The sequence below is a fragment of the Neoarius graeffei genome, chromosome 16 (assembly GCF_027579695.1).
Source record: "Neoarius graeffei isolate fNeoGra1 chromosome 16, fNeoGra1.pri, whole genome shotgun sequence".
NCBI lineage: Eukaryota > Metazoa > Chordata > Actinopteri > Siluriformes > Ariidae > Neoarius > Neoarius graeffei.
Window position 1 is genome coordinate 3,382,321 of NC_083584.1, and position 27,798 is coordinate 3,410,118.

General features: G+C 47.4%; 1 protein-coding gene across 6 annotated transcripts; it reads right to left on the minus strand.

Annotated features, from left to right (window-relative positions):
- stard3 (StAR related lipid transfer domain containing 3) lies at positions 1 to 26,109 on the minus strand. Of its 6 annotated transcripts, none has more exons than XM_060942326.1 (17): positions 25,129 to 25,191; positions 24,029 to 24,484; positions 22,097 to 22,206; positions 21,697 to 21,840; positions 21,488 to 21,565; positions 18,131 to 18,208; positions 17,980 to 18,033; positions 17,744 to 17,861; positions 13,172 to 13,273; positions 11,605 to 11,660; positions 11,182 to 11,274; positions 10,850 to 10,912; positions 10,631 to 10,726; positions 10,478 to 10,554; positions 10,248 to 10,352; positions 2,104 to 2,197; positions 1 to 1,988 (listed from the first exon to the last, which is right to left on the minus strand). In XM_060942326.1, the coding sequence occupies exons 3-17, from the start codon at positions 22,172 to 22,174 to the stop codon at positions 1,893 to 1,895; spliced, it is 1,332 nt and encodes a 443-aa protein (XP_060798309.1). In that variant the 5' UTR covers positions 22,175 to 22,206; positions 24,029 to 24,484; positions 25,129 to 25,191; the 3' UTR covers positions 1 to 1,892. The 6 variants fall into 6 exon arrangements, with proteins under 6 accessions (XP_060798309.1, XP_060798307.1, XP_060798310.1 ...); XM_060942324.1 differs by having other exon boundaries at positions 23,998 to 24,484; XM_060942327.1 differs by lacking the exons at positions 24,029 to 24,484; positions 25,129 to 25,191 and adding an exon at positions 26,024 to 26,109.
- Positions 26,110 to 27,798: the final 1,689 nt, after the last annotated feature.

Here is a 27,798-nt window from a genome sequence, read left to right on the forward strand (position 1 = left end):
TTTCATTCAGAATGGTTTTTATTCATCAGCACTCACACAGAGACAACAAACTGGGAGAGTTTTTACTATGTTAATTTCTTTAGCAGTACAGTTCAGTCCAAGTGCTTCTTCATTTAATTTGGAAAAAAAAAAATTAATTTCTCCGATATTACAGTTGTTCAGCATTTGGTTTCATCATATACTGTCTATAAGTACACAGTAAACTACACTATAAACAAGCAAACCCCGAGTTTAAATTAAAAAAAAAATAAAATGAGTGATGTGGGTAAACATTAAAGGAAAAAAACTATAATTGTGCTGTGTGTGTGAGAGAGAGAGAGATTTCAGCATGAAAAGGCACAAAATATACACAGTAAACACCACCAACCCCCCACAGAGTGCAGGATTCTACATCATGTATATAACAGTCCTGTGAGGAAACACATCAACGGTTCAGTTTCTAGTGTCGAGGAATTTTACAGCAAGAACGGCTTTTATTTTGATCTGCTATCGAACACCAATCTGCCGTTTCACTCAGTGGCACAGTGTCAGTGCTGAAGTGGATCCGAGTCCTGCTTCATTCCTGTGTGATAAACAGCCACTGCGTTCATCATCAAACACAAGGAGAATAAATTCTGAGAAGCGCTCATGACTGATGACGAACTGAAACAGCAGAGCGAACGCAGAGGTCCCTCCTGATCCTGATCCTCCCTGCTGCTCTCAGCCAATCAGCACACACTGAATCATGTTCCTCTGGAGTGAGGGACTCCGTGTGTTTATCAGGGTTTGATGACTGATGGAACGGAATCCGATCTTGTTGATGCGCTTTTTATATCTTTAGATGTTTTCATTGATCTGAGCTGGAACTTTAACGATAATCAGCTCCTCTAATCATCTAATTAAAACATCGAACTCAGATAAGGCACTGTTCATCTCCCGCCAGTTCTCACCCCGCATCCTGGGAGGAGGCAGTCCTGTAGCGTTCGCCTCAGGGGGTGTGGCCTGTTACACATATTTTACTGAGGATTACGCTTTTCTCATTCTCCAGTATATTCCACAAGCAGTTTATTACAAAAAGAGGATATAAAGTGCACGTTTCAGTCAGTCAATGAGGACGAGGCGAGGTCAGGATGCCGTTTAAACCGTATACAAATTTAAAAAAAATAATAAAAATTAAAAAAAGAAATTACAAGATAACTGAATTACAGGCACATGACTGAATATAAACTTTGATAACTTTGAAATAATTTAGCATCAGTACATTACACTCATTTACAACTGAATTAAAGACAAACGCATCAATAAGAAAAATACATAAAAATAAGCAACAAAAAAAAATTAAAAAGTATAATTATATATGGACATACAGAGACTATGCACTTTTATTACTATTAAAAATTATTGCAATTTTAAAAAAATTGACAAAAAAACATGAAGATGAAACGTTAAATATAAATCAATTAATAAATTTTCCCCTGTAACTACAGAGTTAACTTTATCCTGAGCGGGGAAAAATTCTTTAACAGGCATTACGTGATTGTTGTTTCCATAATTACTAGGTAATTATTTTTAAAAAGCTGTCTCCTGAAGACTACATCATAATCATAATAATAATAATAATAGACATGGTCTTTCTTGCAGCACTGTTAATTGGGACTCTCCCTGTGTGCATGCAGTAACCATAAGTTTCTCACAGCACACACACACACACACACACACAGCAGGAATAGGATTTAAGAAAATAGGATGAAGAAAAACATTACTTCATGCTCATATGCAGTCTTCACAGTTTTTACCTTCATTAAAATCTGTGCGCGTGCGTGTGTGTTTCCCCCTCCCAGCCTGAGGGGAGCAGCACATCTTCCTCACACAGAATGGGCAGGGCATATCCCGTCATGGCCACACCTCCCAGTTCAGTGGAAAATAGCGATGCGCTGACGGAGGTGAGACATGAACTCAAACATGGTGGCAGACAGAGACTGATGGATCAGATAACGAGGGAGTCGACCCTGAGACAGAGAAACACACAAAGTGCGCGCGTTACCTTTTAAAGAAGTTTAATTAACAAACAAATGAAGTTAATTAAGAGTGAATAAATGTTAGAACACAAAAAGGGAAATGAACCTTGAGGTCTGTGTTCAGAACCCAGATGAAGGTACAGACTGAGGGATTAGAGCTGGACTTCAACACCACGAACCCACCGGGGCCATTTTCACCTCTAGAACACACACACACACACACACACACACACAAACACAGACTCCAATTACCGGACGCAGCGAGGGTGAGGGGGGTTTAGAGCTGCGAGTAATGCGATTACCGGACGCAGCGAGGGTGAGGGGGGTTTAGAGCTGCGAGTAATGCGATTACCGGACGCAGCGAGGGTGAGGGGGGTTTAGAGCTGCGATTAATGCGATTACCGGACGCAGCGAGGGTGAGGGGGGTTTAGAGCTGCGAGTAATGCGATTACCGGACGCAGCGAGGGTGAGGGGGGTTTAGAGCTGCGAGTAATGCGATTACCGGACGCAGCCAGGGTGAGGGGGTTTAGAGCTGCGATTAATGCGATTACCGGACGCAGCGAGGGTGAGGGGGGTTTAGAGCTGCGAGTAATGCGATTACCGGACGCAGCGAGGGTGAGGGGGGTTTAGAGCTGCGATTAATGCGATTACCGGACGCAGCGAGGGTGAGGGGGGTTTAGAGCTGCGAGTAATGCGATTACCGGACGCAGCGAGGGTGAGGGGGGTTTAGAGCTGCGAGTAATGCGATTACCGGACGCAGCGAGGGTGAGGGGGGTTTAGAGCTGCGAGTAATGCGATTACCGGACGCAGCGAGGGTGAGGGGGGTTTAGAGCTGCGATTAATGCGATTACCGGACGCAGCGAGGGTGAGGGGGGTTTAGAGCTGCGAGTAATGCGATTACCGGACGCAGCGAGGGTGAGGGGGGTTTAGAGCTGCGAGTAATGCGATTACCGGACGCAGCCAGGGTGAGGGGGTTTAGAGCTGCGATTAATGCGATTACCGGACGCAGCGAGGGTGAGGGGGGTTTAGAGCTGCGAGTAATGCGATTACCGGACGCAGCGAGGGTGAGGGGGGTTTAGAGCTGCGAGTAATGCGATTACCGGACGCAGCGAGGGTGAGGGGGGTTTAGAGCTGCGAGTAATGCGATTACCGGACGCAGCGAGGGTGAGGGGGGTTTAGAGCTGCGAGTAATGCGATTACCGGACGCAGCGAGGGTGAGGGGGGTTTAGAGCTGCGAGTAATGCGATTACCGGACGCAGCGAGGGTGAGGGGGGTTTAGAGCTGCGAGTAATGCGATTACCGGACGCAGCGAGGGTGAGGGGGGTTTAGAGCTGCGAGTAATGCGATTACCGGACGCAGCGAGGGTGAGGGGGGTTTAGAGCTGCGAGTAATGCGATTACCGGACGCAGCGAGGGTGAGGGGGGTTTAGAGCTGCGATTAATGCGATTACCGGACGCAGCGAGGGTGAGGGGGGTTTAGAGCTGCGAGTAATGCGATTACCGGACGCAGCCAGGGTGAGGGGGTTTAGAGCTGCGATTAATGCGATTACCGGACGCAGCGAGGGTGAGGGGGGTTTAGAGCTGCGAGTAATGCGATTACCGGACGCAGCGAGGGTGAGGGGGGTTTAGAGCTGCGAGTAATGCGATTACCGGACGCAGCGAGGGTGAGGGGGGTTTAGAGCTGCGAGTAATGCGATTACCGGACGCAGCGAGGGTGAGGGGGGTTTAGAGCTGCGATTAATGCGATTACCGGACGCAGCGAGGGTGAGGGGGGTTTAGAGCTGCGAGTAATGCGATTACCGGACGCAGCCAGGGTGAGGGGGTTTAGAGCTGCGATTAATGCGATTACCGGACGCAGCGAGGGTGAGGGGGGTTTAGAGCTGCGAGTAATGCGATTACCGGACGCAGCGAGGGTGAGGGGGGTTTAGAGCTGCGAGTAATGCGATTACCGGACGCAGCGAGGGTGAGGGGGGTTTAGAGCTGCGAGTAATGCGATTACCGGACGCAGCGAGGGTGAGGGGGGTTTAGAGCTGCGAGTAATGCGATTACCGGACGCAGCGAGGGTGAGGGGGGTTTAGAGCTGCGAGTAATGCGATTACCGGACGCAGCGAGGGTGAGGGGGGTTTAGAGCTGCGAGTAATGCGATTACCGGACGCAGCGAGGGTGAGGGGGGTTTAGAGCTGCGAGTAATGCGATTACCGGACGCAGCGAGGGTGAGGGGGGTTTAGAGCTGCGAGTAATGCGATTACCGGACGCAGCGAGGGTGAGGGGGGTTTAGAGCTGCGAGTAATGCGATTACCGGACGCAGCGAGGGTGAGGGGGGTTTAGAGCTGCGATTAATGCGATTACCGGACGCAGCGAGGGTGAGGGGGGTTTAGAGCTGCGAGTAATGCGATTACCGGACGCAGCCAGGGTGAGGGGGTTTAGAGCTGCGATTAATGCGATTACCGGACGCAGCGAGGGTGAGGGGGGTTTAGAGCTGCGAGTAATGCGATTACCGGACGCAGCGAGGGTGAGGGGGGTTTAGAGCTGCGAGTAATGCGATTACCGGACGCAGCGAGGGTGAGGGGGGTTTAGAGCTGCGATTAATGCGATTACCGGACGCAGCGAGGGTGAGGGGGGTTTAGAGCTGCGAGTAATGCGATTACCGGACGCAGCGAGGGTGAGGGGGGTTTAGAGCTGCGAGTAATGCGATTACCGGACGCAGCCAGGGTGAGGGGGTTTAGAGCTGCGATTAATGCGATTACCGGACGCAGCGAGGGTGAGGGGGGTTTAGAGCTGCGAGTAATGCGATTACCGGACGCAGCGAGGGTGAGGGGGGTTTAGAGCTGCGAGTAATGCGATTACCGGACGCAGCGAGGGGGAGCGGGGGTTTAGAGCTGCGAGTAATGCGATTACCGGACGCAGCGAGGGTGAGGGGGGTTTAGAGCTGCGAGTAATGCGATTACCGGACGCAGCGAGGGTGAGGGGGGTTTAGAGCTGCGAGTAATGCGATTACCGGACGCAGCGAGGGTGAGGGGGGTTTAGAGCTGCGAGTAATGCGATTACCGGACGCAGCGAGGGTGAGGGGGGTTTAGAGCTGCGAGTAATGCGATTACCGGACGCAGCGAGGGTGAGGGGGGTTTAGAGCTGCGAGTAATGCGATTACCGGACGCAGCGAGGGTGAGGGGGGTTTAGAGCTGCGAGTAATGCGATTACCGGACGCAGCGAGGGTGAGGGGGGTTTAGAGCTGCGAGTAATGCGATTACCGGACGCAGCGAGGGTGAGGGGGGTTTAGAGCTGCGAGTAATGCGATTACCGGACGCAGCGAGGGTGAGGGGGGTTTAGAGCTGCGAGTAATGCGATTACCGGACGCAGCGAGGGTGAGGGGGGTTTAGAGCTGCGAGTAATGCGATTACCGGACGCAGCGAGGGTGAGGGGGGTTTAGAGCTGCGAGTAATGCGATTACCGGACGCAGCGAGGGTGAGGGGGGTTTAGAGCTGCGAGTAATGCGATTACCGGACGCAGCGAGGGTGAGGGGGGTTTAGAGCTGCGAGTAATGCGATTACCGGACGCAGCGAGGGTGAGGGGGGTTTAGAGCTGCGAGTAATGCGATTACCGGACGCAGCGAGGGTGAGGGGGGTTTAGAGCTGCGAGTAATGCGATTACCGGACGCAGCGAGGGTGAGGGGGGTTTAGAGCTGCGAGTAATGCGATTACCGGACGCAGCGAGGGTGAGGGGGGTTTAGAGCTGCGAGTAATGCGATTACCGGACGCAGCGAGGGTGAGGGGGGTTTAGAGCTGCGAGTAATGCGATTACCGGACGCAGCGAGGGTGAGGGGGGTTTAGAGCTGCGAGTAATGCGATTACCGGACGCAGCGAGGGTGAGGGGGGTTTAGAGCTGCGAGTAATGCGATTACCGGACGCAGCGAGGGTGAGGGGGGTTTAGAGCTGCGAGTAATGCGATTACCGGACGCAGCGAGGGTGAGGGGGGTTTAGAGCTGCGAGTAATGCGATTACCGGACGCAGCGAGGGTGAGGGGGGTTTAGAGCTGCGAGTAATGCGATTACCGGACGCAGCGAGGGTGAGGGGGGTTTAGAGCTGCGAGTAATGCGATTACCGGACGCAGCGAGGGTGAGGGGGGTTTAGAGCTGCGAGTAATGCGATTACCGGACGCAGCGAGGGTGAGGGGGGTTTAGAGCTGCGAGTAATGCGATTACCGGACGCAGCGAGGGTGAGGGGGGTTTAGAGCTGCGAGTAATGCGATTACCGGACGCAGCGAGGGTGAGGGGGGTTTAGAGCTGCGAGTAATGCGATTACCGGACGCAGCGAGGGTGAGGGGGGTTTAGAGCTGCGAGTAATGCGATTACCGGACGCAGCGAGGGTGAGGGGGGTTTAGAGCTGCGAGTAATGCGATTACCGGACGCAGCGAGGGTGAGGGGGGTTTAGAGCTGCGAGTAATGCGATTACCGGACGCAGCGAAGGTGAGGGGGGTTTAGAGCTGCGAGTAATGCGATTACCGGACGCAGCGAGGGTGAGGGGGGTTTAGAGCTGCGAGTAATGCGATTACCGGACGCAGCGAGGGTGAGGGGGGTTTAGAGCTGCGAGTAATGCGATTACCGGACGCAGCGAGGGTGAGGGGGGTTTAGAGCTGCGAGTAATGCGATTACCGGACGCAGCGAGGGTGAGGGGGGTTTAGAGCTGCGAGTAATGCGATTACCGGACGCAGCGAGGGTGAGGGGGGTTTAGAGCTGCGAGTAATGCGATTACCGGACGCAGCGAGGGTGAGGGGGGTTTAGAGCTGCGAGTAATGCGATTACCGGACGCAGCGAGGGTGAGGGGGGTTTAGAGCTGCGAGTAATGCGATTACCGGACGCAGCGAGGGTGAGGGGGGTTTAGAGCTGCGAGTAATGCGATTACCGGACGCAGCGAGGGTGAGGGGGGTTTAGAGCTGCGAGTAATGCGATTACCGGACGCAGCGAGGGTGAGGGGGGTTTAGAGCTGCGAGTAATGCGATTACCGGACGCAGCGAGGGTGAGGGGGGTTTAGAGCTGCGAGTAATGCGATTACCGGACGCAGCGAGGGTGAGGGGGGTTTAGAGCTGCGAGTAATGCGATTACCGGACGCAGCGAGGGTGAGGGGGGTTTAGAGCTGCGAGTAATGCGATTACCGGACGCAGCGAGGGTGAGGGGGGTTTAGAGCTGCGAGTAATGCGATTACCGGACGCAGCGAGGGTGAGGGGGGTTTAGAGCTGCGAGTAATGCGATTACCGGACGCAGCGAGGGTGAGGGGGGTTTAGAGCTGCGAGTAATGCGATTACCGGACGCAGCGAGGGTGAGGGGGGTTTAGAGCTGCGAGTAATGCGATTACCGGACGCAGCGAGGGTGAGGGGGGTTTAGAGCTGCGAGTAATGCGATTACCGGACGCAGCGAGGGTGAGGGGGGTTTAGAGCTGCGAGTAATGCGATTACCGGACGCAGCGAGGGTGAGGGGGGTTTAGAGCTGCGAGTAATGCGATTACCGGACGCAGCGAGGGTGAGGGGGGTTTAGAGCTGCGAGTAATGCGATTACCGGACGCAGCGAGGGTGAGGGGGGTTTAGAGCTGCGAGTAATGCGATTACCGGACGCAGCGAGGGTGAGGGGGGTTTAGAGCTGCGAGTAATGCGATTACCGGACGCAGCGAGGGTGAGGGGGGTTTAGAGCTGCGAGTAATGCGATTACCGGACGCAGCGAGGGTGAGGGGGGTTTAGAGCTGCGAGTAATGCGATTACCGGACGCAGCGAGGGTGAGGGGGGTTTAGAGCTGCGAGTAATGCGATTACCGGACGCAGCGAGGGTGAGGGGGGTTTAGAGCTGCGAGTAATGCGATTACCGGACGCAGCGAGGGTGAGGGGGGTTTAGAGCTGCGAGTAATGCGATTACCGGACGCAGCGAGGGTGAGGGGGGTTTAGAGCTGCGAGTAATGCGATTACCGGACGCAGCGAGGGTGAGGGGGGTTTAGAGCTGCGAGTAATGCGATTACCGGACGCAGGGAGGGTGAGGGGGGTTTAGAGCTGCGAGTAATGCGATTACCGGACGCAGCGAGGGTGAGGGGGGTTTAGAGCTGCGAGTAATGCGATTACCGGACGCAGCGAGGGTGAGGGGGGTTTAGAGCTGCAAGTAATGCGATTACCGGACGCAGCGAGGGTGAGGGGGGTTTAGAGCTGCGAGTAATGCGATTACCGGACGCAGCGAAGGTGAGGGGGGTTTAGAGCTGCGAGTAATGCGATTACCGGACGCAGCGAGGGGGAGCGGGGGTTTAGAGCTGCGAGTAATGCGATTACCGGACGCAGCGAGGGTGAGGGGGGTTTAGAGCTGCGAGTAATGCGATTACCGGACGCAGCGAGGGTGAGGGGGGTTTAGAGCTGCGAGTAATGCGATTACCGGACGCAGCGAGGGTGAGGGGGTTTAGAGCTGCGAGTAATGCGATTACCGGACGCAGCGAGGGTGAGGGGGGTTTAGAGCTGCGAGTAATGCGATTACCGGACGTAGCGAGGGTGAGGGGGGTTTAGAGCTGCGAGTAATGCGATTACCGGACGCAGCGAGGGTGAGGGGGGTTTAGAGCTGCGAGTAATGCGATTACCGGACGCAGCGAGGGTGAGGGGGGTTTAGAGCTGCGAGTAATGCGATTACCGGACGCAGCGAGGGTGAGGGGGGTTTAGAGCTGCGAGTAATGCGATTACCGGACGCAGCGAGGGTGAGGGGGGTTTAGAGCTGCGAGTAATGCGATTACCGGACGCAGCGAGGGTGAGGGGGGTTTAGAGCTGCGAGTAATGCGATTACCGGACGTAGCGAGGGTGAGGGGGGTTTAGAGCTGCGAGTAATGCGATTACCGGACGCAGCGAGGGGGAGCGGGGGTTTAGAGCTGCGAGTAATGCGATTACCGGACGCAGCGAGGGTGAGGGGGGTTTAGAGCTGCGAGTAATGCGATTACCGGACGCAGCGAGGGTGAGGGGGGTTTAGAGCTGCGAGTAATGCGATTACCGGACGCAGCGAGGGTGAGGGGGGTTTAGAGCTGCGAGTAATGCGATTACCGGACGCAGCGAGGGTGAGGGGGGTTTAGAGCTGCGAGTAATGCGATTACCGGACGCAGCGAGGGTGAGGGGGGTTTAGAGCTGCGAGTAATGCGATTACCGGACGCAGCGAAGGTGAGGGGGGTTTAGAGCTGCGAGTAATGCGATTACCGGACGCAGCGAGGGGGAGCGGGGGTTTAGAGCTGCGAGTAATGCGATTACCGGACGCAGCGAGGGGGAGCGGGGGTTTAGAGCTGCGAGTAATGCGATTACCGGACGCAGCGAGGGGGAGCGGGGGTTTAGAGCTGCGAGTAATGCGATTACCGGACGCAGCCAGGGTGAGGGGGTTTAGAGCTGCGATTAATGCGATTACCGGACGTAGCGAGGGTGAGGGGGGTTTAGAGCTGCGATTAATGCGATTACCGGACGCAGCGAGGGTGAGGGGGGTTTAGAGCTGCGAGTAATGCGATTACCGGACGCAGCGAGGGTGAGGGGGGTTTAGAGCTGCGATTAATGCGATTACCGGACGCAGCGAGGGTGAGGGGGGTTTAGAGCTGCGAGTAATGCGATTACCGGACGCAGCGAGGGTGAGGGGGGTTTAGAGCTGCGAGTAATGCGATTACCGGACGCAGCGAGGGTGAGGGGGGTTTAGAGCTGCGAGTAATGCGATTACCGGACGCAGCGAGGGTGAGGGGGGTTTAGAGCTGCGAGTAATGCGATTACCGGACGCAGCGAGGGTGAGGGGGGTTTAGAGCTGCGAGTAATGCGATTACCGGACGCAGCGAGGGTGAGGGGGGTTTAGAGCTGCGAGTAATGCGATTACCGGACGCAGCGAGGGTGAGGGGGGTTTAGAGCTGCGAGTAATGCGATTACCGGACGCAGCGAGGGTGAGGGGGGTTTAGAGCTGCGAGTAATGCGATTACCGGACGCAGCGAGGGTGAGGGGGGTTTAGAGCTGCGAGTAATGCGATTACCGGACGCAGCGAGGGTGAGGGGGGTTTAGAGCTGCGAGTAATGCGATTACCGGACGCAGCGAGGGTGAGGGGGGTTTAGAGCTGCGAGTAATGCGATTACCGGACGCAGCGAGGGTGAGGGGGGTTTAGAGCTGCGAGTAATGCGATTACCGGACGCAGCGAGGGTGAGGGGGGTTTAGAGCTGCGAGTAATGCGATTACCGGACGTAGCAAGGGTGAGGGGGGTTTAGAGCTGCGAGTAATGCGATTACCGGACGTAGCGAGGGTGAGGGGGTTTGGAAGCGTGAACAGTCGACATTCCAGCAGATACGTAGCGATCTCGTTTCCTCTCCACTCTGCGTACGTTCACAAAATCCCTGAAAAAGTACAAGATAGAAAAGAAAGATTGGATTAATCCTGGACTTCAGACACAGGGTCAGCACTCTCTTGTGGCTACATCCTGTAACTGACTCAGACACAGAGAAAGCGTGTGTGTACGTACCTGGGAGACACGACTCCTGCTGCTCCCGAGGACACATCATATGACACACTCGTGTTATCATCAACCCTCTGTAATATCTACAGGGAGAGAATATTATAAATATAAAAACAGTGTGTGAACGTTAGTGAACAGTGTGGTGGTCTGGGTGTGAACCTGACACGCTGAGATCGTTCTGTTCCACTGCACCATCTTCTCTGGCTGCAGAATCACTTCCTGATACACCAACTCAGCTGAACACTGCAGTAACGCCTACACACACACACACACACACACACACACACACACACACATAAGCAATCACAAAATAAAAACAAATATAATTATCAAATTATTGTGACTGAAGTATGATGAGAAGCCTCAGCAGTGTGGTACCTTTAGAATGAAGGTTTTTCCATGAAAAGGAATTTCCAGTGTGTACACGCAGTCACCCATACTCTACACACACACACACACACACACACACACACACACACACACACACACACAGAGAGAGTCCCATCATTACTATATGATGTGTGTGTACTGTTGGATATTAAAACTCTTCTATTCTCCAAATTATCTTTCACTCAAATCAAAACATTTACAAACTCTGAAAATATGTTTAATGTGTCCAATAATAATAATAATAATAATAATAATAATAATAATAATAATAATGAGAACAATAATAATTATTGTTGTGAACTGAGAGTAACACCACTCACATTATTCTTCTCGAATTTCCAGTTCTCCTCCTGTGTGAGGATCTGCTCCACTATCGCCATCGCCTCCCGGCCCTGTCGCACAAACTCCCTCTCCTGAGACACACACACACACACACACACACAGTCCAGTCAGCTTTATTTAACAGAGGAATTGTACATCTGATGATTCACTGATTCAACTCATTTAACTGAACTGAACTCTGAGCTTTGACTCATTTGATTCACAGCAAACAGAAACCATGTTACTGATAATAAAACAAATTCCCACCCTTATAATAAAATTATTCGTACTATAAAATCTAGAATCACTCAGCAACTATAAGAGCTCATTCTGAGATTAAACATGAGTGATATGGATGTGTGGAAGAACAGAAAGAAATATAAATATCATGTATACTGTAGAGAGCTGATTATATGAGACACCTGTGCAGTCACTGCTCTTCTACCGAGACCTTCTTCATCAAGATCATCATCAGAACCTGACACACACACACACACACACACACACACACACACACACAATTCCTCTCCAGTAAGAATATTAAAATTACACTGAACAAAAATGTTGAAATCACTAAAAATTCCAAATTATAGTAACTATTTAGTTATAAAATAAATATTGTGGTTATGAACTTAAAGGAACAGCCCACCGTACTTCCATAATGAAATATGCTCTTACCTGAATTGAGACGAGCTGCTCCGTACCTCTCCGAGCTTTGCGCGACCTCCCAGTCAGTCAGACTCAGTCAGACGCGCTGTCACTCCTGTTAGCAATGTAGCTAGGCTCAGCATGGCCAATGGTATTTTTTGGGGCTGTAGTTAGATGCGACCAAACTCTTCCGTGTTTTTCCTGTTTACATAGGTTTATATGACCAGTGATATGAAACAAGTTCAGTTACACAAATTGAAACGTGGCGATTTTCTATGCTATGGAAAGTGCGCACTATAATGAGAGGCGTACTAACACCTTCTGCGCGCTTCGGCAGCGCATCGATACGGAGCTCAGATATCAGTGCGCTGCCGAAGCGCGCAGAAGGTGTTAGTACGCCTATCATTATAGTGCGCACTTTCCATAGCATAGAAAATCGCCACGTTTCAATTTGTGTAACTGAACTTGTTTCATATCACTGCTCATACAGGTATAAACCTATGTAAACAGGAAAAACGCGGAAGAGTTTGGTCGCATCTAACTACAACCCCAAAAAATACCATTGGCCATGCTGAGCCTAGCTACATTGCTAACAGGAGTGACAGCGCGTCTGACTGCGTCTGACTGACTGGGAGGTCGCACAAAGCTCGGAGAGGTACGGAGCAGCTCGTCTCAATTCAGATAAGAGCATATTTCATTATGGAAATACGGTGGGCTGTTCCTTTAAGTTCATAACTACAATATTATAACTGCTTTATAGTCCAGTTATTATAATTTTATTTTAACACATTAATGTATTAAATATTCACACATTATCCTTAATAATAATAATAATATCAAAAAATTATTTTTAAATTCATACAAAAAGAACAATTTTAATGTCTATTTTATATTCAATCTGTTCATTCCTTCTTTCATCCTCATATCTCTACATTTAAAAACAAAACTTAAACTTTTCTTTATCGTCACAGATCCCGCCGTCCTCCTCGTCTGTCTGATTTTTTTTTCTGTATCTGTTCTTCTTCTTACCGCCTTACTGCTCATCATTTTCTGTCCTGTTTCTCACTTTTTTCTGTCTTCTTTGTTCTTAAAATATTTTTCTCACACATTTCTATATATGAATCATAATTTACCCAACGACCCTGAGTTTTTATAAAGCTACAGAAAAGTGTCGTTGTTGTGGTGCTCAGGTTAACGGGTCCACTGCCCTGAAGAGGGTGTACCTGGAGCTCACTCGGAGATGAAACACTTTTAGGGAAAAACCTGCTGCGATTTTAAGACTGTAATCCGCTGTGTCTCCAGCAGGAAGTTCATTAGCTAAGACAGGAAGTGATGTCATACCTGCGAGTGACTCTGGTGGGGAGTAAAACTGTCCCTCTGAGAGGGCTCTGGGGTAAATCAGGCGGCCGCTCTCGCACGCTGCATTCACCGCTGCCAGGTATGCTGCTCCACACACACAGAGAAACAACGATTTAAAAAAAAAAAAAGAATTAAATGTAATGAAATGTAAATCACAAAGGTTTACATTTGTCACTCATGATACTGGGTTCATGCAGCGGACTGTAACATTAAAAGGGTTAATATGTGCAATAAAACACACAAAGTAGGACATTAAATATGTGATATAAACAAACAACTAAAGTGCAGGCATGACCGATAAAGACAAAACAAAACAAAAAAAAGATAAATAAATAAATAAATAAATAAATTCGTACATCCATCACTTGGGTTGTGTGTGTGTGTGTGTGTGTACACACACATCAATGCACCCTCTGTTTCATGACTCCTACGTTTCTCTGTTCTCAGTTTAGTCACTTGTTTCTGCATCCCAGTGACGTGATGATAATCAAAGCCTCCTCTGTGTCATCAGCGCCGAGCGAGGCGTGGGCTGGACACTCATAGCGTGCGCGCACACACACTAGTCTTTATAAAGACGACGTATCACTGATCCGTGGTTTTACGCCTCAGTGAATCAGTTCAGTTTCAGATTCCCTCGTGGTGTATATTGTGTTCCCCAGAACATGAGCTCACAGTGAACTTTGACCTTTGAACACCAAATTCTACTCCGTTCATCTTTGCTGCCCATTCAATGGTTCTACCAAATTTGAAGAAATTCCCTCAAGGCGTTCTTGAGGTATTGCGTTGACCAGACCTGGCTGTACGGACACGCTGTACGGACACGCTGCCGCCTCAGGACGCAGTCGTCTCCGACGTGGAGACATCAGGATCAAACACTGAGCTTCATCAGGAAATCCACATTATATCAAAACAAATATTAGGCACGGGCCTCAACTCAACCGGCTTCGAGCTGATGATGCAACAGCATCGAATTACTCTGAACTCTGCTGTCAGATTTTCAGTGATGTCGAGTTTCACTCAGAAATCGATTCCTCAGACAAGATTTAATCACCAACTCACACATTCTACACGTTTATGAGGACGAGAACACACACCAGCACGTCTCTGTTCCTTCAGTGTGACTGGAGCTCACGGAGCTCAGACGATAGATCGGTCTCAGTACTGAACCCTCAGCGCTGCTTATTCAGGTGGAGCGACTGAACAAAATTACTCAGACACTGAGGATTCTTCATCATCATCACACATGAATCCTCTGAGAATACGCGTGAAATCTGATCTCCAACACTGTTTTTCCTGACACAGAGCTGATACTGTTACAGCAACATTACATACCTAAACACGGCAAATATTATGGATGTAAACAATGAGGTAAACATTACATTACTAATGTAAATATTGCGTACATGTAAACAGACGGGACGAAAAATCAGATCTGCATCACAAGTCACACAACTGTGCATTTAGAGTCCGAATGTAAACACACCCCAACACACAATAAACACCAAACACACTCCTCATGATGGAAACGTTTTATTACATTATAAAGACAATTATAAAGTCATCCATACTAAACTGAAGCGCACACACACACACAAAATATTTAATTAAAAAAGATTAATATTTTATCAGTTTATAAGGATATATTTATTAACATATAATTAACAGGTCCATCACAGCGCTCAGACTGTAGAGGAGTGGATTAACACCGCTATGTTAATTACTACATTAATCATGGATCATCACTGTTCACTCATTACATAACATTTTATATAAACATTCCAGGAAAAATAAAGTTAATCCAGTGTGTTATATATTAATTGTGTCTTTGAGAGTCTTCTCTCTCTTTCCTCACTGGAGATTCGCCATCTGATGACATCACAAACGGTGACGCTGGACGCCGGCCACACCCTTTCATTAATGAATATTAATGAGGTGGTTATGGAAATTAGTCTGGATCGAGTCACTCAGACTATTTTTACATTTTCACACGTATACATGTGCCGAGAGTTTCACGGTTAATCACCGAGCAGGACATAACCATATACATCGAACTGTCTCTCTCACTCACCGTCTGTCTGTCTGTCTGACCCTCTCATTGTCTCAGTCTGAGGCTACATCCACACGACAACGAGATGTTATTAAAAAAATATCGTGTCCACATGGGCAACAATCAGTAAAATATCAGGTCCATATGGCAACGCAACGCTTGCTGAAAACGATGCAATACACATGCCACACCTCTAGGGGCGCTGTAAGACGGTCCCTTCGGAGACACCAGAACAATAGAAGTAAGGACGCATGCGCATAAACTATTATGCGCGAGACTTCATATTAGCCACAAAGTCAGGAAAATCTGTTTGTAAAATTACATTATAATGACCAAATACAATGAAAAGTATTTTTCCAGTCTCACCTGTGAAAGGTAATCCCATGTGATCTCGTTTGGACGGTAAACCTGTTGGTACAGTTAAACGCAGCACATGAATGAGGCATCTTTATTCTCCGCTTTGACCCATCCAATATGGCGGCGAGGATGACGTATGATTCTACACGGAAGGCGGCGTCTTTAATGGTCCGGAATAAATTGAATGCTACACATTGATGGATTAATTTGTTCTTCTACGCCCTTTTTGAGGAATGGATTGTAGGACTTAAACCAACATCTGAAGAGGTGAGATCGCTCCTTTTTTCTCTATTTTTGCTGGCGGGATTGACTCTGCCCTAAGGGCTATTCTCTCTCTCTCTCTCTCTCTCACTTTGCAGCATTACACAATAAATATTCACAGTGAAAATATTTTGTAAGCGCGTTTCATGAACCAAGTTATAGGATTTGTTGACAACTTGCATTGAGTTCGTTACACTTCTACCCGGCGTGAAGCACTCACAGTCATGTGGTTGTGACGTCATCGTAAACAAATCCGTTCTACTCATCCAGACAACTTCGCAACGGCGCCGTTGCCAGATCTTTCCACTCTGGAACCCGTTCTCAAAAGATTTTGTTTTGGGGCACCCAAAACGCCGGTGCCGTGTGGACGCCAGGCCAAAACGATAAACAATTGTATCGGATTCACCTGAATCCGTTGCCGTGTGGACAGGGCCTGACTCTCACTGTTTATCTCTGCCCCACTGCCTGCCTGTCTGTCTCTCTGACTGTCTGTCTGTCGCTCCAACACAGAGTGTAGTACAGTGATGTATATAAAGTCGATGAAGGGCACATGCCTACATGTGCGAGTGAGAGGATGACAGGTAGGGGGCGCTGTGAGACCTAGCGCAGTAGTTAGTTAGGTGAAGCGTTAGTTAGTTTTCTAGATGAGGCGATCGTCGGTGGTGATGGAGGAGCTTCTGGACACAGGATGGAAGCTGTTTAAGTGGATATCAGCCTTCAGGGTGGTGTTCTTCTTCAGAGGGGCGGAGCGAGTGGCTGACGTGTCTAACCCTTACAGAGTGAACACACCCCGCCGTTACTCTCTCTCTCTCACACACACACACACACACACACACACACTACTCTCATCACACACACACACAGAGCGAGCGTTACTATCACACACACCAGTTACTCTCTCTCTCTCTCTCTCTCTCACACACAGCAAGCATTACTCTCACCGTCTCTCACACACACACAGCGAGCGTTACTATCACACACACAGCGAGCGTTACTATCACACACACAGCGAGCGTTACTATCACACACACACACAAAGTTACTCTCACTCTCTCACACACACACAGCGAGCGTTACTCTCCTCACACACACACACACACACCACAAGCGTTACTCTCATCACACACGCACTGTTACTCTCACTTCGCACACACAGCGTTAACCTGCTGTTAGTCACGCAGCAGTCGAAAACAGGAGGAGTTTGGGTGGTTTGTTGAGAAAATATTATAATTACACACACACACACACACACACACACTGAACACCACATTATTTTACACACACAGACTGTAGAGTCTAGTACTGAGGCCTGTGCATGGTGAAGCGAGTGTGCAGTCAAGAGTGAGCACTTCACTACTGCGAGCACTGAGACACGCCCACTTCCCCTCCCCTCTCTCAGCGTGTCCGTGGGCCATGAAGTGAACAGATTTCTCAGCAACACTTTGATGCATCAACACCAAACTTGTCGTCACATGCGTTTACCAATACACCCTACCGTTAACAAACCTCAACTTCATTCTCAACTACTGAAACAGGAAGTGAGGTCACGTCCCTCAGCAACAGCATGGCGCTCTACCCTGGGGACAAACCCGACGGGCCCTCAGGCTTCCTGTCTTCCTCCATCACTAAGGGGCGGGGATAAAAATGCTTGGACCCCTTAAATCGCTGCCTGCAGCTGTCTGTGCAGTGATTATTAGCGAACAGGTGGGAAAGCAATTAAAGGAAAAACAAAGGGGGGGGGGACCCACCACAGCAGTTACCCCGGTTACCCCGACCCCGGTTTAACCTTCACCAGGGTTATTTTATACACAGTCACCCAAATAAGAGGATTCTGTTCCCAGCACAGGTCTAACAGTACTATAACCTGTCTGTCTGTCTGTCTGTCTCACCTCTCTCATCCTCCGCCTCCTGAGTGAGCACCTTGAAGTCGAGGAACCAGGTTTCCAGCCAGGCAATAATGAAGGAGGTGATGGGGAGAACATACCCGAACGCATTCTCTGTAAATAACTACAGAGAGAGAGAGAGAGAGAGAGAGAGAGAGAAAGAGATCTGATCAGTATTATGGTTTACTGTATAAAAACAGCTGGAACCCCTGACTGTGACTGAATGTTTAAACCCCACTCACATCTGAAATGATGACTTTGGTAATAAGGAAGGCGCTCGTCACCAGAGTCGTGATCTACAGAGAGACCAAACATCAACACACATGCACTATTATTAGTATATATATATTATATAACTGTGTGTGTGTGTGTGTGTGTGTCTCTCTCTCTTACCGCGATGACCCACCAATGTCTCAGTTTGAAAGCAGCGTATGCAATCTGTAAACACAAAAACCTGAAGACTGCCAACAGCTGAAACACACACACACACACACACACACACACACACACACACACGTGTTTTATTAGTGTACAAACCCCGATTCCAAAAAATTGGGACAAAGTACAAATTGTAAATAAAAACGGAATGCAATGATGTGGAAGTTTCAAAATTCCATATTTTATTCAGAATAGAACATAGATGACATATCAAATGTTTAAACTGAGAAAATGTATCATTTAAAGAGAAAAATTAGGTGATTTTAAATTTCATGACAACAACACATCTCAAAGTTGGGACAAGGCCATGTTTCCCACTGTGAGACATCCCCTTTTCTCTTTACAACAGTCTGTAAACGTCTGGGGACTGAGGAGACAAGTTGCTCAAGTTTAGGGAGAGGAATGTTAACCCATTCTTGTCTAATGTAGGATTCTAGTTGCTCAACTGTCTTAGGTCTTTTTTGTCGTATCTTCCGTTTTATGATGCGCCAAATGTTTTCTATGGGTGAAAGATCTGGACTGCAGGCTGGCCAGTTCAGTACCCGGACCCTTCTTCTACGCAGCCATGATGCTGTAATTGATGCAGTATGTGGTTTGGCATTGTCGTGTTGGAAAATGCAAGGTCTTCCCTGAAAGAGACGTCGTCTGGATGGGAGCATATGTTGCTCTAGAACCTGGATATACCTTTCAGCATTGATGGGGTCTTTCCAGATGTGTAAGCTGCCCATGCCACACACACTAATGCAACCCCATACCATCAGAGATGCAGGCTTCTGAACTGAGCGCTGATAACAACTCGGGTCGTCCTTCTCCTCTTTAGTCCGAATGACACGGCGTCCCTGATTTCCATAAAGAACTTCAAATTTTGATTCGTCTGACCACAGAACAGTTTTCCACTTTGCCACAGTCCATTTTAAATGAGCCTTGGCCCAGAGAAGACGTCTGCGCTTCTGGATCGTGTTTAGATACGGCTTCTTCTTTGAACTATAGAGTTTTAGCTGGCAACGGCGGATGGCACGGTGAATTGTGTTCACAGATAATGTTCTCTGGAAATATTCCTGAGCCCATTTTGTGATTTCCAATACAGAAGCATGCCTGTATGTGATGCAGTGCCGTCTAAGGGCCCGAAGATCACGGGCACCCAGTATGGTTTTCCGGCCTTGACCCTTACGCACAGAGATTCTTCCAGATTCTCTGAATCTTTTGATGATATTATGCACTGTAGATGATGATATGTTCAAACTCTTTGCAATTTTACACTGTCGAACTCCTTTCTGATATTGCTCCACTATTTGTCGGCGCAGAATTAGGGGGATTGGTGATCCTCTTCCCATCTTTACTTCTGAGAGCCGCTGCCACTCCAAGATGCTCTTTTTATACCCAGTCATGTTAATGACCTATTGCCAATTGACCTAATGAGTTGCAATTTGGTCCTCCAGCTGTTCCTTTTTTGTACCTTTAACTTTTCCAGCCTCTTATTGCCCCTGTCCCAACTTTTTTGAGATGTGTTGCTGTCATGAAATTTCAAATGAGCCAATATTTGGCATGAAATTTCAAAATGTCTCACTTTCGACATTTGATATGTTGTCTATGTTCTATTGTGAATACAATATCAGTTTTTGAGATTTGTAAATTATTGCATTCCGTTTTTATTTACAATTTGTACTTTGTCCCAACTTTTTTGGAATCGGGGTTGTAATTAAAGTGCTCAGAGTGAGGTGAGTGAAACAGAGCAGAGGTAAAAGCTGGATGTTTCCCACGATGTTCTTTTACACATCACTCGTCTTCACGTCCTTCATCAATTCCATGATTTGATACCGGACCGCAGACGCTGTAACCAGCACTGGGACGCATGATGGACCTGGTACTTTCTTGTCATCGTGTTCAGTCTGGATTTTTTTTAGAGACTTTCCTGCCTCTGTGATCATCACTGAGTGACGTCCCTCAGGTTATCTGCACTTATTATACAGCTTTGCTGATTACTCAATTCTGATTGGTCAATTACAGCATTCTACATTCCGTCACTATGGAAACAGTTCTGATCAGTAGATGCAGTCCTTCAGACTCGATCACATCAATCTACAGGAAGAAGTCTGATCAGTTTTGTTGCTTTAACAATCAAATTATCACTGTTACTCTATCAGAAAACACCATGGAAGATTTTCATCTCATCTCATTATCTGTAGCCGCTTTATCCTTCTACAGGGTCGCAGGCGAGCTGGATCCTATCCCAGCTGACTACAGGCGAAAGGCGGGGTACACCCTGGACAAGTCGCCAGGTCATCACAGGGCTGACACATAGACACAGACAACCATTCACACTCACATTCACACCTACGCTCAATTTAGAGTCACCAGTTAACCTAACCTGCATGTCTTTGGACTGTGGGGGAAACCGGAGCACCCGGAGGAAACCCACGCGGACACGGGGAGAACATGCAAACTCCGCACAGAAAGGCCCTCGCCGGCCACGGGGCTCGAACCCAGGACCTTCTTGCTGTGAGGCGACAGCGCTAACCACTACACCACCGTGCCACTCATGGAAGATTTTAATAATGTTAATTTTAATGTTCAGTTTAACACAAGTTATAAACGCTGAGTGAGTCATCTTAAAACGGATAGAGTTTACGTTGCCATGGACACAGTTCCAACTGTAGAATCTAACCATTTTTTTCCCCGTGTGAGCAATTAACTAGTTTTTTTAAAACAATATTTTGCGTCAAATGATTGATTTGTGTAGTAATCCGCCATGTACTGAGTGTGATGTACAGTGAGACGGTTGCCATAGCGACACCTTTCGAGGCTGATTCTCCGCCCCTCAGCATCACACTGCTTCACGCTGCAGGGGTTTATTTCACTATAACGACCGACTCGCTGTATATCGTCTCTCACACGTGTGACTGATGGACTTCATTTCACAGTGAACTCAAACCATTCTCCACGCTGCGCGAGAGACGGCGAGGACGCCGCATCAGCGCAGGAAAGTCAGGCTGAGAGAGGGGAAAGGGGCGGAGCTTCCAGGGGATTAGTTAACACCTGTCAGTCATTCAGTGGGACACGCTGAGCTGTGGTCTGTATTTGGGACAGAGGGAGATGAGTTTCACAGGATCTCAGCTGTAACCCTGTAGGCTCGAAGCCCAGAGCGCCAACACACTGCAGGGAAAAACGGGCGGGTCCACACTCACGAGCTTTAGATCAGTCAGTCATCCTTCGGGAGTCACTCCAGCGATATCAGCACTACGGCTTCAGAAACACTTTCAGGGTTTATTTATTAAAATACAAAAAATAAACAGTTTCTATAAATTTACTTACAAAGATATCAAAGAAGGAGGATCTGAAATTGTAGTCAACGACTTCCCTCTCCAGATTCAGCCAGATACTCTTATGAATCTACACACACACACACACACACACACACACACACGGTAGCGCTTATGAACAAACACACAGCAGGCTGAACGCATGTGAGTAAATCAGTCAGTCATTGTGAAATTATTTCCACATCGCTATAAAACTCTCACATTCAGCTCGATGATCCAGAGCAGAGACACGAAGAGGAGATCAAAGGTCACGAAGAGGCAGAAGGTGCGGCGGACGTCCGAGATGTTTCTCCTCTCAGTGGGGGGCAGAGGGAGGTAACGACTCGAGTGAGCTGACAGAGACGCCTGCTCCGACACACACACACACACACACACAGCGTTATACAGTATAGCGATGATATAACAGGGAGTGTGGTTATGGATCAGCAGTGTTATTACACACATTTACTTCTTGTTTATTTATTTTTAATGTTTATTTTTATTTATTAAATTCATACTGTTACACATTAATGTAAGTGTTATGATAATCTTATGAATGGTGATGAAATGCTACACCATGATGATGAAGAATAATAAATGTGCTCCTTGGGGGCGTGGTTACTTGTGAGTATGAGGCGTTGAGAGAGGAGATGGCAGGCAGACTCTCCCCCAACTCTCCGTACTCCACACCGCTCGGCATTCCTCACCACGGCAACAACACCACAAGGAATTCTGGGGAAAAAATTTAAATATCCTATACAATCAGAGTGACACAATGAAACTCATCACCAAACTAAACCTTTAGAAATGGTACAAAATGTAACCTAGCACTTAGCCCCACCCACAAACCCACTCTTACCCCCACCCTAAATCTGCTCTTCCCTTAACCCCACCCCAAAACTGATCTTAATCCCACTCTTAACTTAGCAGTGAACAGTGCTTCCCCCATCGTCTTCATTTACAGTTAAAAACCCCGCAGAGCTGCTGCAGAGAAACGGAACCAAATCAACTGGTTTAAATTCTGCCTTTCTGTACCTCAGTGCAGACGTCACTGGGGAAACTGGTAAATATTATTAAAGGTTTGGTTGAGGATTTATTTTGTTGGTTGTTGATGTTGCGGTGATGGAAGGAGCTGCGCTCAAAGCTTTAACACTGTTCACACACTGTTTCAGTAAATCAGTCACATGGTACACTTGTCTCTTCAAGTGCTCTTTGTTCCCAAACACACACACACACACACACACATTCGTGTGGAGAGTCCTGTATCATACATGAAACTAGATAGAACTCGATGCCAACGCCTCCGCCCGGTAGACTACACGCCTTATTAAGTTGTGATTTGGGGATGGACATTTGACCTCACAGTAATCTTGACCTGTGACCTTTTAACCTCAAAATCTAATCAGTTCATGTTCGTCCCCAAATGCACAAATAGTGAAAGTTTGGTGAAATTCCTTTCATTAGCCTTGGAGATATTGTGTTCACAAGGTTTTCGGACAGACATTTGACCTCACAGTGACCTTGACCTTAGACCTTTTGATCTCAAAATCTAATCATTTCATCTTGGTCCCAAAGTGCACAAATAGTGAAAGTTTGGTGAAATTCCTTTCATTAGTCTTTGAGATATGGTGTTCACAAAGTTTGGGGACGGACATTTGACCTCACAGTAATCTTGACGTGTGACCTTTTAACCTCAAAATCTAATCAGTTCATGTTTGTCCCAAAGCGCACAAATGGTGAAAGTTTGGTGAAATTCCTTTTATTAGCCTTTGAGATATCGTGTTCACAAGGTTTCGGGATGGACGCACGCACGGTGGCAGAGGCATGAAAACAAGTCTAAATCAGTGCTGATGAAAATGAACAGTTACAGTCAGAGTCCTGGGATTTGATCACTTCCGCTTCCACATCCTGTCACCTCTGCCTCATTTATCACATGACCTCAGTTCTGTTCTGCCTCCTTCCTGTTCCCTCTAGTTGTCGCTGTGATAGAGACGACCCAGAAACCCTGATAGTGAAAAACCAAACAATGACTCAGAGGTAAGAAACAGAAATGACTCAGACCGTACTGGAAGTTTCCAAAAGAATCCAAAACAAATGAAAACAAAAGAACTGACTCGAGCCAAACAATCAAATCAACAGGATAAAAAGAAGAGCGGGGACTCAAACCAAACCAGCATGAGTTCACTTCATGTGCACGAGTAACAGGTAACTGGTTATTTACATTAAATTAAACCTCATTCACTGATGGGAGTGTAAACCACGAAGAGGTTCAGTGTAACGAGAGAAAACATCACTAACAACTCAATCACAGGAAAAACACAGACCTGGCAACCTGACTGCAGGCTTTATAAACCTTTAACAACATGAGGCAAGTCTCCTGATCTCTCTCTCTCACACACACACACAGGAAGTACAACATGAGACAATACAGTAATAAATCTTTAAAAACAGTCTGTGATCAAACAGTGTGTTTAAAGGGGAAATAACAGACAGCACATGATGAGAATCAAAAACCACACACACGGTGGTGTAATGGTTCACACTGTCGCCTCACAGCAAGAAGGTTCCGGGTTCGAGCCCCATGGCTGGCGAGGGCCTTTCTGTGCGGAGTTTGCATGTTCTCCCCGTGTCCGCGTGGGTTTCCTCCAGGTGCTCCGGTTTCCCCCACAGTCCAAAGACATGCAGTTAGGTTGACGTGGGGCGGCCTTGGGCTGAGGTGCCCTTGAGTGAGGTACCGAACCCCTGACTGCTCCCCGGGCGCTCTGGCGTGGCTGCCCACTGCTCTGGGTGTGTGTGTGTGTGTGTTCACTGCTTCAGATGGGTTACATGCAGAGGATGAATCTTGCTGTGCTTGAAGTGTGCAGGTGACGAATAAAGGGTTCTTTTTTTAGATGCTAATAAACACTAGAGTGCTCCAGAGCCGACTTCACTCAGACCTCCTCCACACTGCCACACGCGGTATGACGTCACTGCAGGCCAACTGCACGCCGTGACGTCACTCGCGACACGACTGGAACAAAGTCACGTGAATTATCACTCACTCATTCATAAAATCCACCACTTTTCATTTCAAGTATTTTAAAAATATGAATATGCATAATTAACGAGCTTTAATGGAGCCTCATTTGCATAAATAAACACATTCTGAAGAAACTCCCTCAGCGATCAGAGGGAATAGAACCTCAGCACGTGTGGTTCACATGATGGTGTCGAAATTCTGAAAAACATCCCAGACTTCCGGCTGCTCCCTACTGAGGGCACAAACTCCACTTCCTGCACCCTATCTAGTGCACTTTGCCCGAGTCAGTGCCGGGCTTTCTCTGCAGCCCTTCAGACTCGGCTGATGAGCCGAGTGACGCCGCACTGAGCCGAGCAGCAGCGTGAACAGCGCGGAACCGAAACAAACCGCGGAACCGTCAGCGACACGGGTCACAGAACCGCATTACCACTTCCGGTACCAGTGACGTCAGAATGAGAGGCTGCGCGCGCCGGCTCGAGCCGAAGCTCCGAACACACAGGCAGGCTGAGAGGAACAAACCCGCCCGAACCGACTTTATACTGTTCATCAACCAGCACGAAACTCATTTATTCCTAAACGCGCTCAGAAAGTTTGCCTATAACACGTAAAACACTTTAAACAAACAACATACTCACCGGAATTAGCCTAATAAAGCCATTGTTTTGTCCGACTGTTAGCCTCCGCGCGCTAGTTCCGCCTTATTTTCCTCTCTCATACCGACAACCCCCGCCCCCCGAGCTATGATTGGATGGCTAGATTCACACGACCTCCTCCTGTGTGCTGATTGGCTGGTTAGACCAAGTCACGAGGGGAGGTTGGAACTTAATCAAATTACTGAAAGTATTTTTATTACGTATTGATGCGATTAAATTAATTAACATTTATTAAGTAATAATTATATTTAATAATATTAATAATTACATAAATACATGTTATTAAAATAAATATACTGGAATGAACTAAATTTCAAAAAATAAATATTAAATTTGGTTTTAGGAATTAAAATCTTATTTACTAAATAAAAATCTCAGCTATAAATGTAGGTTTTTGAAAAATCCTCCTGGTTTTCTGCCACATTATTTGTTTGTTTGTTTATAGTTGTAATTAGAACTCATTCATTAATTCATTCAAAAATAATGTTTTTACTATCTATTTATTTACTAGATAACTAGAAATAATTCGTGGCTTTAATAAAAATACAGTAAAACAGTGGATTACTGATTTCGATTGAAGTTTGTTGTGACACTGAGGTTTGTACACAAAAATGATCAAATTTGAGGTGAAACTCTTCACTTCTACAAAACACTGAGTTAAATAAGAATAAAGTCGAGGTGAGGAGAAAACAAAACCATCCATAACATTAATAAACAGTCGAACTGGAAACTGAACTGTGCAGGAATGATATAATAATCATCCCTCTATAGAAATATCTCATATTTATTAAACCAGTATTTAATCCAACCTTTATATGGAATTAAATTCTTCTGAAACAGAAAATGAAGAATCTGATTCAAATAAACCGAAACAAACCTCAGAGATTCCAGCAGCTGTTCACGAGACACCGGTGAGAAGGTCAGGAGTTTCCTCACACACACACACACACACACACACACACAGGGTGAGTTTCAGTGAAACCACACATCAGTGCAGATGTATAAATAAAGTCATGAAGACTGAGTGTGTAAAGAGGAAGTGAAGCTCTGCTGAGTCTCTCAGCTGCTGCTCTTATTCACTTTATAAACCCAGTAGTTACAGGCTTCAGAAAGAGTAACACACTGTGTGTGTGTGGGGGGGGGGGGTTGGAAAATTATCAACAACAGGGTGGTGTGATGAAGCAGAGTCACTGTTACAGCCTGAAGCTGATTAATTTCCTCTAACAGCACAACCCTGAGTGTTTTATTCCTCTCACACCACAGGAATGTTTTACTTTTTATCCATTTATAGTTACATTAAATTTTGTGGAATGAGCTACTTCCTGTTCTCACTGACGTTACAGCAGCTACAGTGGTGCTTGAAAGTTTGTGAACCCTTTAGAATTTTCTATATTTCTGCATAAATATGACCTAAAACATCATCAGATTTTCACACAAGTCCTAAAAGTAGATAAAGAGAACCCAGTTAAACAAATGAGACAATAATATTATACTTGGTCATTTATTTATTGAGGAAAATGATCCAATATTACATATCTGTGAGTGGCAAAAGTATGTGACCCTTTGCTTTCAGTATCTGGTGTGACCCCCTTGTGCAGCAATAACTGCAACTAAACGTTTGCGGTAACTGTTGATCAGTCCTGCACACCGGCTTGGAGGAATTTTAGCCCGTTCCTCCGTACAGAACAGCTTCAACTCTGGGATGTTGGTGGGTTTCCTCACATGAACTGCTCGCTTCAGGTCCTTCCACAACATTTCCATTGGATTAAGGTCAGGACTTTGACTTGGCCATTCCAAAACATTCACTTTATTCTTCTTTAACCATTCTTTGGTAGAACGACTTGTGTGCTTAGGGTCGTTGTCTTGCTGCATGACCCACCTTCTCTTGAGATTCAGTTCATGGACAGATGTCCTGACATTTTCCTTTAGAATTTGCTGGTATAATTCAGAATTCATTGTTCCATCAATGATGGCAAGCCGTCCTGGCCCAGATGCAGCAAAACAGGCCCAAACCATGATACTACCACCACCATGTTTCACAGATGGGATAAGGTTCTTATGCTGGAATGCAGTGTTTTCCTTTCTCCAAACATAACGCTTCTCATTTAAACCAAAAAGTTCTATTTTGGTCTCATCCGTCCACAAAACATTTTTCCAATAGCCTTCTGGCTTGTCCACGTGATCTTTAGCAAACTGCAGACGAGCAGCAATATTCTTTTTGGAGAGCAGTGGCTTTCTCCTTGCAACCCTGCCATGCACACCATTGTTGTTCAGTGTTCTCCTGATGGTGGACTCATGAACATTAACATTAGCCAATGTGAGAGAGGCCTTCAGTTTTTAGAAGTTACCCTGGGGTCCTTTGTGACCTCGCAGACTATTACACGCCTTGCTCTTGGGGTGATCTTTATTGGTCGACCACTCCTGGGGAGGGTAACAATGGTCTTGAATTCCCTCCATTTGTACACAATCTGTCTGACTGTGGATTGGTGGAGTCCAAACTCTTTAGAGATGGTTTTGTAACCTTTTCCAGCCTGATGAGCATCAACAACGCTTTTTCTGAGGTCCTCAGAAATCTCCTTTCTTCGTGCCATGATACACTTCCACAAATACGTGTTGTGAAGATCAGACTTTGATAGATTCCTGTTCTTTAAA